The sequence below is a fragment of the Procambarus clarkii genome, chromosome 31 (assembly GCF_040958095.1).
Source record: "Procambarus clarkii isolate CNS0578487 chromosome 31, FALCON_Pclarkii_2.0, whole genome shotgun sequence".
Classification (NCBI taxonomy): domain Eukaryota; kingdom Metazoa; phylum Arthropoda; class Malacostraca; order Decapoda; family Cambaridae; genus Procambarus; species Procambarus clarkii.
Genome location: NC_091180.1, coordinates 4821338 through 4834176, shown reverse-complemented (window position 1 = coordinate 4834176; position 12839 = coordinate 4821338). Strand labels below are relative to the sequence as shown.

At 51.3% G+C, this 12839-nt stretch overlaps 1 protein-coding gene across 1 annotated transcript in view; it reads left to right on the top strand.

Annotated features, from left to right (window-relative positions):
• Positions 1–12839, top strand: part of LOC138370118 (streptococcal hemagglutinin-like) — a 47212-nt gene that overhangs the window by 14002 nt on the left and 20371 nt on the right. Inside the window, exons 3-5 of the mRNA XM_069334105.1 lie at positions 9241–9392; positions 9615–10397; positions 10979–11173. Coding sequence (XP_069190206.1) covers positions 9241–9392; positions 9615–10397; positions 10979–11173 — 1130 coding nt within the window. The remainder of the gene's footprint in view (positions 1–9240; positions 9393–9614; positions 10398–10978; positions 11174–12839) is intronic.

Here is a 12839-nt window from a genome sequence, read left to right as displayed (position 1 = left end):
ACAAAGCCAAGACTGAACCAAAGCTACTCCACAGTCACATCAGAAGGAAAACAACAGTGAAAGAACAGGTATTGAAACTTAGAACAGGCGAGGACAGGTATACAGAGAATGGCAGAGAGGTGTGTGAAGAACTCAACAAGAGGTTCCAAGAGGTCTTCACAATAGAACAGGGTGAGGTCACTGTGCTAGGAGAAAGGGAGGTAAACCAGGCGGCCTTGGAAGAGTTCGAAATTACGAGAGAGGAGGTCAAGAGACACCTGCTGGATCTGGATGTTAGAAAGGCTGTTGGTCCAGATGGGATCTCACCATGGGTACTGAAAGAGTGTGCAGAGGCACTTTGCTTGCCACTCTCCATAGTGTATAGTAAGTCACTAGAGACGGGAGACCTACCAGAAATATGGAAGACGGCGAATGTGGTCCCAATATACAAAAAGGGCGACAGACAAGAGGCACTGAACTACAGGCCAGTGTCCTTGACTTGTATACCATGCAAGGTGATGGAGAAGATCGTGAGAAAAAACCTGGTAACACATCTGGAGAGAAGGGACTTCGTGACAAATCGCCAACATGGATTCAGGGAGGGTAAATCTTGCCTTACAGGCTTGATAGAATTCTACGATCAGGTGACACAGATTAAGCAAGAAAGAGAGGGCTGGGCGGACTGCATTTTCTTGGATTGTCGGAAAGCCTTTGACACAGTACCGCATAAGAGGCTGGTACATAAGCTGGAGAGACAGGCAGGTGTAGCTGGTAAGGTGCTCCAGTGGATAAGGGAGTATCTAAGCAATAGGAAGCAGAGAGTTACGGTGATGGGTGAGACCTCCGATTGGCGTGAAGTCACCAGTGGAGTCCCACAGGGCTCTGTACTCGGTCCTATCTTGTTTCTGATATATGTAAATGATCTCCCGGAGGGTATCGATTCATTTCTCTCAATGTTTGCGGACGATGCTAAAATTATGAGAAGGATTAAAACAGAAGAGGACTGTTTGAGGCTTCAAGAAGACCTAGACAAGCTGAAGGAATGGTCGAACAAATGGTTGTTAGAGTTTAACCCAACCAAATGTAATGTAATGAAGATAGGTGTAAGGAGCATGAGGCCAGATACAAGGTATCATCTGGGAGAGGAAATTCTTCAGGAGTCAGAGAAGGAAAAAGACTTGGGGGTTGATATCACGCCAGACCTGTCTCCTGCAGCACATATCAAGCGGATAACATCAGCGGCATATGCCAGGCTGGCCAACATACGAACGGCATTCAGAAACTTGTGTAAAGAATCATTCAGAACTTTGTATACCACATATGTCAGGGCCAATCCTGGAGTATGCACCCCAGCATGGAGTCCTTATCTAGTCAAGGATAAGACTAAACTGGAAAAGGTTCAAAGGTTTGCCACCAGACTAGTACCCGAGCTGAGAGGTATGAGCTACGAGGAGAGACTACGGGAATTAAACCTCACTTCGCTGGAAGACAGAAGAGTTAGGGGGGACATGATCACCACATTCAAGATTCTGAAGGGGATTGATAGGGTAGATAAAGACAGTCTATTTAACACAAGGGGAACACGCACAAGGGGACACAGGTGGAAACTGAGTGCCCAAATGAGCCACAGAGATATTAGAAAGAACTTTTTTAGTGTCAGAGTGGTTGACAAATGGAATGCATTAGGGGGTGATGTGGTGGAGGCTGACTCCATACACAGTTTCAAGTGTAGATATGACAGAGCCCGATAGGCTCAGGAATCTGTACACATGTTGATTGACGGTTGAGAGGCGGGACCAAAGAGCCAGAGCTCAACCCCCGCAAACACAACTAGGTGAGTACAACTAGGTGAGTACACACACACACACACACACACACACACACACACACACACACACACACACACACACACACGCACACACACACGCACACACACACGCACACACACACATGGCATAGGCTCCTCGCACAATGTTCTTTATGTGGTCCTCAGGTGATAGTTTTCTATCTAGAACCACCCCTAGATCTCTTTCTTTATCACCAGTGGTGAATAGTTTATCCTTGTTTACCCGGTCGATTCCCCTGAGGATTTTGTAGGTTGTGATTATGTCTCTCCTTTCTCTTCTGCCTTTCAGTGTCGTAAGGTGCATTTCCCGCATTAATAGGAAGGATAAGAAACTTAGATGATTGTCATGCCCTTCAAGATGACCAAAACAAAATAAGTAGATGGAGCACCACTTGGCAAATGGAATTTAATGTTAATAAATGCCATGTTATGGAATGTGGAATAGGAGAACATAGACCCCACACAACCTATATATTATGTGAGAAATCTTTAAAGAATTCTGATAAAGAAAGAGATCTAGGGGTGGTTCTAGATAGAAAACTATCACCTGAGGACCACATAAAGAATATTGTGCGAGGAGCCTATGCCACGCTTTCTAACTTCAGAATTGCTTTTAAATTCATGTATGGCGATATACTAAAGAAATTGTTCACGACTTTTGTTAGGCCAAAGCTAGAATATGCAGCTGTTGTGTGGTGCCCATATCTTAAGAAGCACATCAACAAACTGGAAAAGGTGCAAAGACATGCTACTAAGTGGCTCCCAGAACTAAACGGCAAGAGCTACGAGGAGAGGTTAGAGGCATTAAATAGCCAAAACTAGAAGACAGAAGAAAATGAGGTGATATGATCACTACATACAAAATAGTAACAGGAATTGATAAAATCGACAGGGAAGATTTCCTGAGACCTGGAACTTTAAGAACAAGAGGTCATAGATTTAAACTAGTTAAACACAGATGCCGAAGAAATATAACAAAATTCACTTTCGCAAACAGAGTGGTAGACGGTTGGAACAAGTTAGGTGAGAAGGTGGTGGAGGCCAAGACCGTCAGTAGTTTCAAAGCGTTATATGACAAAGAGTGCTGGGAAGACGGGACACCACGAGCGTAGCTCTCATCCTGTAACTACACTTAGGTAATTACACTTAGGTAATTACACACACACAAGCTCCACTAGCGAAGAAAGCTAGTGGAGCATCTGGAGCGAAAGAACTTTGTAACACAGCATCAACATGGGTTCAGGCAAGTCCTGCCTCACAAGGTTACTTGAATTCTACGACTAGGCAACAAAAATAAGGCAAGGAAAAGAAGGGTGGGCAGACTGCATATTTTTGGATTGTCAGAAAGCCTTTGATACAGTACCACACAAGAGGCTAGTGAAAAAGCTAGAGTGAAAGGGAAGGTACTCTATTGGATAAAGGAGTACCTAAGCAACAGGAGACAACGAGTTAGTGTGAGGGGTGAGGTCTCAGATTGGCGAGATGTTACGAGTGGAGTCCCGCAGGGGTCAGTCCTTGGACTTATACTGTTTCTGATATATGTAAATGATCTCCCAGAGGGTATAGATTCGTTCCTCTCAATGTTTGCCGATGATGCAAAAATTGAGGAGGATTGAAACTAAGGATGATTGTAGGAGGCTACAAGATGACCTAGACAGGCTGAGTGAATGGTCCAACAAATGGCTGTTGAAGTTCAACCCGAATTAATGCAAAGTAATGAAACTAGGCAGTGGAAACAGGAGGCCAGACACAGGATACAGAATAGTAGATGAAATACTTAATGAAACGGACAGAGAAAAAGATCTATGAGTAGATATCGCACCAAACCTGTCTCCTGAAGCCGATATAAAAAGAATAACGTCTGCGGCATATGCGAGGCTGGCTAACATCAGAACAGCGTTCAGGAACCTGTGTAAGGAATCATTCAGAATCTTGTACACCATATATGTACGACCAATCCTGGAGAATGCGGCCCCAGCATGGAGCCCGTACCCTGTCAAGCACAAGACGAAGCTGGAAAAAGTTCAAAGGTATGCCACTAGACTAGTTCCAGAACTAAGAGGCATGAGTTACGAGGAAAGGCTGCGGGAAATGCACCTTACGATACTGGAAGACAAGAGTATCTTCTTGAGGTTATCTTGATATGATTTCGGGGCTTTAGTGTCCCCGCGGCCCGGTCCTCGACCAGGCCTCCACCCCCAGGAAGCAGCCCGTGACAACTGACTAACACCCAGGTACCTATTTTACTGCTAGGTAACAGGGGCATAGGGAGGAAGAAACTCTGCCCACTGTTTCTCGCCGGCGCCTGGGATCGAACCCAGGACCACAGGATCACAAGTCCAGTGTGCAGTCCGCTCGGCCGACCGGCTCCCCAGTAAGTAATGGGGAGACATGATCACAACCTACAAAATCCTCAGGGGAATCGACCGGGTAAACAAGGATAAACTATTCAACACTTGTGGGACGCGAACAAGGGGACACAGGTGGACACTGAGTACCAACAGGAGCCACAGAGACGTTAGAAGGAACATTTTCAGTGTCAGAGTAGTTAACGGATGGAATGCATTAGGCAGTGATGTGGGGGAGGCTGACTCCATACACAGTTTCAAATGTAGATATGATAGAGCCCAATAGGCTCAGGAATCTGTACACCAGTTGATTGATAGTTGAGAGGCGGGACCAAGGAGCCAAAGCTCAACCTTCGTAAGTACAAATAGGTGAGTACAAATAGGTGAGTATACACACACACACACACACACACACACACACACACACACACACACACACACACACACACACACACACACACACAGCTTCCACTGCACCCAGCTTCCACTGCACTCAGCTTTGATAGTTGAGAGGCGGGACCAAGGAGCCAAAGCTCAACCTTCGTAAGTACAAATAGGTGAGTACAAATAGGTGAGTATACACACACACACACACACACACACACACACACACACACACACACACACACACACACACACACACACAGCTTCCACTGCACCCAGCTTCCACTGCACTCAGCTTTGATAGTTGAGAGGCGGGACCAAGGAGCCAAAGCTCAACCTTCGTAAGTACAAATAGGTGAGTACAAATAGGTGAGTATACACACACACACACACACACACACACACACACACACACACACACACACACACACACACACCCACTGCACCCAGCTTCCACTGCACCCCTCTTCCACTCACCCCCAAACCCCACCCAACCCTCACCCCTCCTATGCACCTCCAGCCCACATTTAACCCCCTCACCTTGTGACCCCCTAACACCTTCCCCCATCTCCCTCTTCCCCTCTTCTACCCCAAAACCCCCACCTACCCCCGATTCCCCCCTATCTAATATACCCTCTCTTCCACTCCCAGCACCCATGCTCCATTCTCATCTCACCTCAGTATCCCTCTTCCCCCCAACCTCTCAACCTCTATCTGACTCTCAGTCTCACTCTATTTCTCAACCCCCCTATGCTATTCAGACCCCTAACTTTCAGACCCATTATGCCCTTCTTACCCCCCTAGATGCCCAGACCCCATTTGCCTACCAGGCACTCCCAGGCACCCCCCTAGCACCCCCCCACTCGCCCCCACAGCCCCCACAGCCCCCACTTGCCCCCCAGACACCCCCCAGTTCCCCCCAGACCCCTGATGAAAGGGGGAACTCTGACACCCGAGTTTCCAAGAAGAGTCTCAAGGTTTGGTACACCAATGCTGATGGGGTAGCCAATAAAGCAGAAGAGATAAAAGAAAGAGTTAGTGAGGCAGACCCAGACATAGTGGCAATAGTGGAAACTAAAATAAATGGCATGATCTCGGATGCAATCTTTCCAGAGGGGTACCAGGTGATAAGAAAAGAAAGGACACAGAGACAGGGAGGTGGAGTGGCACTACTAATAAAGCGGAAATGGAAGTTTGATGAGCTGGAAAATCCGGGTACCAATGAAAGCACAAGCTTCATACATGGAACCCTGACAGTGGATGGGAAGAAGATTGTAATCTTGATACTCTACAATCCCCCACCAAACAGTAGAAGGCCCAGGCAGGAGTACGAGGACAGCAACAAGACATGTATGGATGAACTGCAGAGGGCAGCAACTTTAGCGCATAGAATGAGAGCGAAGCTGCTGGTCATGGGGGACCTAAATCACGGAGAGATAGATTGGGAAACGAGGAATCCCCATGGCGGGGAGGAGACCTGGGGAGCGAAGCTGGTAGACGTTATTGACAGGAATTTCCTAACACAGCATGTGAAAGAAGATACTAGGGAAAGAGGAGGGGATACGCCCAGCCTATTAGATCTCATTATCACTCAGAATGTAGAAGACATCGAGCAGTTGGAACATGAAATACCACTAGGAGCTAGTGACCATTGTGTCCTAGCCTTTGACTACATGATGGAGCTTAAAATTGTGACCAAAGGACAAGAGGTCCGGGAAAGGAGACTTGATTACAGAAAAGGGGACTACAGAGGGATAAGGGACTACCTGGGAGAAGTGCAGTGGGAGGAAGAACTTAGAGGAAAAACAGTGCAAGGTATGATGACCCAAGTCATATTGAAATGCAAGGAGGCTGAAGATAGATTTATTCCAACAATAAAGAAAAAAAGCAGGAGGGAATATAATAACCCATGGTTTAATAGACAGTGTCAGGAAGCAAAGGTGAGAAGCAGGAGGGAGTGGAGGAAGTACAGAAGACAAAGGACAGAGGACAACAGGATTAGATGTAACAGAGCTAGGAATGATTACATTAACATAAGACGAGTGTCGGAAAGAAATTATGAGAACGATATTGCAGTCAAAGCGAAAAAGCAACCAAAATTACTACATAGCCATATAAGAAGGAAGATGTCGGTAAATGACCAAGTGACAAGACTGAGGAAAACAGAAGGGGCATATACAGAAAGCGACAAGGAAATCTGCGAGGTACTGAATGCAAAATTCCATGGAGTGTTCACTACCGAGCCTGAGCAGCTCCCATTGTTAGAAGAGATTACCCAAGATGAAAGACTATCAGATATAGAGGTGACAGCAGAGGATGTAATGAAACAGTTGACAACACTGGATGCAAATAAAGCTGTTGGACCAGACAAAGTATCACCGTGGATACTTAAAGAGGCAGCGCAGGCTCTCAGCGTGCCTCTGGCAATGATCTTCAATGAGTCACTTATGTCGGGAGAATTGCCCAGTTGCTGGAAGGAGGCAAATGTCGTACCGATTTTCAAAAAGGGGGATAGGGAGGAGGCACTTAACTACAGACCCGTATCACTGACAAGCATCCCCTGCAAAATACTTGAAAGAATAATTAGGCTAAGACTTGTTGAGCACCTGGAGAGCATTGGGTTTGTAAACAAGCACCAACATGGGTTCTGGACAGGGAAATCATGCCTAACAAACCTTTTAGAATTCTATGATAAAGTAACAAGGATAAGGCAGGACAGAGAAGGCTGGGCAGACTGCATATTTCTTGACTGCCAAAAGGCCTTTGATACGGTACCGCACATGAGACTGCTATACAAACTTGAGAGGCAGGCAGGAGTAAGCGGAAAGGCCCTAGTATGGGTGAAGAACTACCTAACAGGAAGGAGCCAGAGGGTAATGGTAAGGGGCGAAAAGTCGGACTGGCGAACAGTAACAAGTGGAGTACCTCAAGGATCGGTGCTGGGACCAATCCTCTTTCTAATTTACGTAAATGATATGTTTACAGGAGTGGAATCATACATGTCAATGTTTGCAGATGACGCAAAATTAATGAGAAGAGTTGTGACAGACGAGGATTGTAGGATCCTCCAAGAGGACTTACACAGGCTGCAGAGATGGTCAGAGAAATGGCTACTGGAGTTTAACACCAGTAAATGTAAAGTTATGGAAATGGGATCAGGTGACAGGAGACCAAAGGGACAGTACACAATGAAGGGGAACAGCCTACCTGTAACGATTCGAGAAAGAGACCTGGGAGTGGATGTGACACCCAATCTAACTCCTGAGGCACATATAAATAGGATAACGACAGCAGCGTACTCTACACTGGCGAAAATTAGAACTTCATTCAGAAACCTAAATGAGGAAGCTTTTAGGGCGCTTTACACTGCCTACGTGAGACCCGTCTTAGAGTATGCCGCGCCATCATGGAGCCCCCACCTGAAGAAACACATAAAGAAACTGGAGAAGGTTCAGAGGTTTGCGACGAGGCTTGTCCCAGAGCTACGAGGGATGGGATATGAAGAGCGGCTGAAGGAACTGAACCTTACGACACTAGAGAAAAGAAGGGAGAGAGGAGATATGATAGGGACATATAAAATACTCAGGGGAATTGACAAAGTGGAAATAGATCAAATGTTCACACGTAATAATAACAGAACGAGGGGACATGGGTGGAAACTGGAAACTCAGATGAGTCACAGAGATGTTAGGAAGTTTTCTTTTAGCGTGAGAGTAGTAGAAAAATGGAATGCACTTGGGGAACAGGTTGTGGAAGCAAATACTATTCATACTTTTAAAACTAGGTATGATAGGGAAATGGGACAGGAGTCATTGCTGTAAACAACCGATAGCTAGAAAGGCGGGATCCAAGAGTCAATGCTCGATCCTGCAAGCACATATAGGTGAGTACATATAGGTGAGTACACACACACACACACACACACACACACACACACACACACACACACACACAAGGGAAGGGGAGATAAAGGGAGGAACTGTGTGATGTCAGGAAGGGAGGAATGGATAGAGGATGAAGGGAGAGAGAGAAGAAAGGATTCCCGGAATGAAGAAAGACCGAAGAGAGTGAGGGACAGAGTGAGGAAGGGCAGGAGCATGAAGAGAATCACCAAGACACCAGTAAAGTGAGACTCCAACACCATGTGGCGGGAGAATAAGCCGGAAAGATTTTGGTTTTATAGTAAGAGTAACACAATTACCAGCCAGGGCAGCGGCAGCCTCTGAGGGACCCCGAACACCCACCACCCGGCCGATAATGTACTGCGGTAGTGGCACCATTAGCGAGAGATCCCGGGAGAAACACGAAGCTCCCAGCGGCAGCACCAGCGGCAGCACCAGCGGCAGCACTAGCGGCAGCACCAGCGGCAGCACCAGCGGCAGCACCAGCGGCCGTGGCAATAAACTCCCGATAGTTTAATTGACAGGTGTGAACGCTTTCACTGCCAATATTGGCATTGAAGCCAGCAACAGCTTTATTGGGGAAAATATCCAACCGGAACATCAGTTCCAAAAGTAGCGCCGTCAAGCGTGTACTGACGACTACCGGAACCAAAGACATCGGCGAATACACGAGTGAATGAAAGTCCTGACGTGCGGAAGAAAGGTCAATAGTTGTATAAATGAAAGCAGGAAGGTGAAGGCGGACATTAATAACATCAGACACGGCATCACTGTGAACCAGGAGACGACGGCTTCAGCTTACCTGTTGCAGGCCGGGCTGGGCCCACGACGGCCAAGAAGGCCTCGGTGGTGGCCAAGCAGGCGTCGGTGGTGGTCAAGCAGGCGTCGGTGGTGGCCAAACAGGCGTCGGTGATGGCCAAGCAGGCCTCAATGGTGGTCAAGTAGGCGGCGGTGGTGGCCAAGCAGGTCTCGGTGGTGGCCAAGCAGGCGTCGGTGGTGTTTAAGCAGTCTTCGGTGGTGGCCAAGCAGTCAGCGGTGGTGGCCAAGCAGTCTACGGTGGTGGCCAAGCAGTACGCGGTGGTGGCCAAGCAGTACGCGGTGGTGGCCAAGCAGTCTTTGGTGGTGGCCAAGCAGTACGCGGTGGTGGCCAAGCAGTCTTTGGTGGTGGCCAAGCAGTACGCGGTGGTGGCCAAGCAGTCTTTGGTGGTGGCCAAGCAGTCTTTGGTGGTGGCCAAGAGGGCGTCGGTGGTTGCCAAGCAGTCTTTGGTAGTGGCCAAGCAGTCTTCGGTGGTGGCCAAGCAGTCTTCGGTGGTGGCCAAGCAGTCTACGGTGGTGGCCAAGCAGTCTTTGGTGGTGGCCAAGCAGTCTTCGGTGGTGGCCAAGAGGGCGTCGGTGGTTGCCAAGCAGTCTTTAGTGGTGGCCAAGCAGTCTTCGGTGGTGCCCAAGCAGTCTTCGGTGGAGGCCAAGCAGGCGTCGGTGATGGCCAAGCAGTCGGCGGTGGTGGACAAGCAGTCTTCGGTGGAGGCCAAGCAGTCTTCGGTAGTGACCAAGCAGTCTTCGGTGGTGACCAAGCAGTCTTCGGTGGTGGCCAAGCAGTCTTCAGTGGAGGCCAAGCAGGCGTCGGTGATGGCCAAGCAGTCGGCGGTGGTGGCCAAGCAGTCTTCGGTGGTGGCCAAGCAGTCTTCGGTGGTGACCAAGCAGTCTTCGGTGGTGGCCAAGCAGACTTCGGTGGAGGCCAAGCAGGCGTCGGTGATGGCCAAGCAGTCGGCGGTGGTGGCCAAGCAGTCTTCGGTGGAGGCCAAGCAATCTTCGGTGGTGACCAAGCAGTCTTCGGTGGTGACCAAGCAGTCTTCGGTGGTAGCCAAGCAGTCTTCAGTGGAGGCCAAGCAGGCGTCGGTGATGGCCAAGCAGTCTTCGGTGGTGGCCAAGCAGTCTTCGGTGGTGGCCAAGCAGTCTTCGGTGGTGGCCAAGCAGGCGTCGGTGGTGGCCAAGCAGTCTTCGGTGGTGGCCAAGCAGTCTTCGGTGGTGGCCAAGCAGGCGTCGGTGGTGACCAAGCAGTCTTCGGTGGTGACCAAGCAGTCTTCGGTGGTGGCCAAGCAGTCTTCGGTGGAGGCCAAGCAGGCGTCGGTGGTGGCCAAGCAGTCTTCGGTGGAGGCCAAGCAGGCGTCGGTGGTGACCAAGCAGTCTTCGGTGGTGGCCAAGCAGTTTCGGTGGAGGCCAAGCAGGCGTCGGTGGTGGCCAAGCAGTCTTCGGTGGTGGCCAAGCAGTCTTCGGTGGTGGCCAAGCAGTCTTCAGTGGAGGACAAGCAGGCGTCGGTGATGGCCAAGCAGTCGGCGGTGGTGGCCAAGCAGTCGGCGGTGGTTGCCAAGCAGTCGTCGGTGGAGGCCAAGCACTCGAAGGTGGTGGCCAAGCAGTCTTCGGTGGTGGCCAAGCAGTCTTCGGTGGAGGCCAAGCAGGCGTCGGTGATGGCCAAGCAGGCGTCGGTGGTGGCAAAGCAGTCTTCGGTGGAGGCCAAGCAGTCTTCGGTGGAGGCCAAGAAGTCGTCGGTGGTGGCCAAGCAGGCGTCGGTGGAGGCCAAGCAGTCGTCGGTGAAGGCCAAGCAGTCTTCGGTGGAGGCCAAGAAGGCGTCGGTGATGACCAAGCAGTCTTTGGTGGTGGCCAAGCAGTCGTCGGTAGAGGCCAAGCAGGCGTCGGTGATGGCCAAGCAGTCTTCGGTGGAGGCCAAGCAGTCGTTGGTGGTGGCCAAGCAGTCGTCGGTGGTGGCCAAGCAGTCTTCGGTGGTGGCCAAGCAGTCTTCGGTGGAGGCCAAGCAGTCTTCGGTGGAGGCCAAGCAGTCGTCGGTGGAGGCCAAGCAGTCGTCGGTGGTGGCCAAGCAGTCCTCGGTGGTGGCCAAGCAGTCTTCGGTGGAGGCCAAGCAGTCGTCGGTGGTTGCCAAGCAGTCTTCGGTGGAGGCCAAGCAGTCGTCGGTGGAGGCCAAGCAGGCGTCGGTGGTGGCCAAGCAGTCGTCGGTGGAGGCCAAGCAGTCGTCGGTGGAGGCCAAGCAGTCGTCGTTGGTGGCCAAGCAGTCGTCGGTGGAGGCCAAGCAGTCGTCGGTGGTGGCCAAGCAGTCTTCGGTCGAGCCCAAGCAGTCGTCGGTGGAGGCCAAGCAGGCGTCGGTGGTGGCCAAGCAGTCTTCGGTGGTGGCCAAGCAGACGTCGGTGGTGGCCAAGCAGTCTTCGGTGGTGGCCAAGCAGTCTTCGGTGGAGGCCAAGCAGTCTTCGGTGGTGGCCAAGCAGTCTTCGGTGGTGGCCAAGCAGTCTTCGGTGGTGGCCAAGCAGTCTTCGGTGGTGGCCAAGCAGTCTTCGGTGGTGGCCAAGCAGCCTTCGGTGGTGGCTAAGCAGTCTTCGGTGGTGGCCAAGCAGTCTTCGGTGGTGGCCAAGCAGTCTTCGGTGGTGGCCAATCAGTCTTCGGTGGTGGCCAAGCAGGCGTCGGTGTGACCAAGCAGTCTTCGGTGGTAGCCAAGCAGTCTTCAATGGTGGCCTAGCAGTCGTCGGTGGTGGCCAAGCAGGCGTCAGTGGTGGCCAAGCAGTCTTCGGTGGAGGCCAAGCAGGCGTCGGTGGTGGCCAAGCAGTCTTCGGTGGTGACCAAGCAGTCTTCGGTGGTGGCCAAGCAGTCGTCGGTGGTGGCCAAGCAATCTTCGGTGGTGGCCAAGCAGTCTTCAGTGTTGGCCAAGCAGTCTTGGGTGGTGGCCAAGCAGTCGTCGGTGGTGGCCAAGCAGTCGTCGGTGGTGGCCAAGCAGTCGTCCGTGGTGGCCAAGCAGGCGTGGTTGGTGGCCAAGCAGGCTTCGGTGGAGGCCAAGCAGTCGTCGGTGGTGGCCAAGCAATCTTCGGTGGAGGCCAAGCAGTCGTCGGTGGTGGCCAAGCAGTCGTCGGTGGTGGCCAAGCAGTCATCGGTGGTGGTCAAACAGTCTTGGGTGGAGGCCAAGCAGTCGTCGGTGGTGGCCAAGCAGGCCTCGGTGGTGGCCAAGCAGTCGTCGGTGGTGGCCAAGCAGTCGTCGGTGGTGGCCAAGCAGTTATCGGTGGTGGTCAAACAGTCTTGGGTGGTTGCCAAGCAGTCGTCGGTGGTGGCCAAGCAGTCGTCGGTGGTGGCCAAGCAGTCGTCGGTGGTGGCCAAGCAGTCGTCGGTGGAGGCCAAGCAGTCGTCGGTGGTGGCCAAGCAGTCGTCGGTGGTGGCCAAGCAGTCGTCGGTGGTGGCCAAGCAGTCGTCGGTGGTGGCCAAGCAATCTTCAGTGGAGGCCAAGCAGTCGTCGGTGGAGGCCAAGCAGTCGTCGGTGGTGGCCAAGCAATCTTCGGTGGAGGCCAAGCAGTCGTCGGTGGTGGCCAAGCAGTCGTCAGTGGTGGC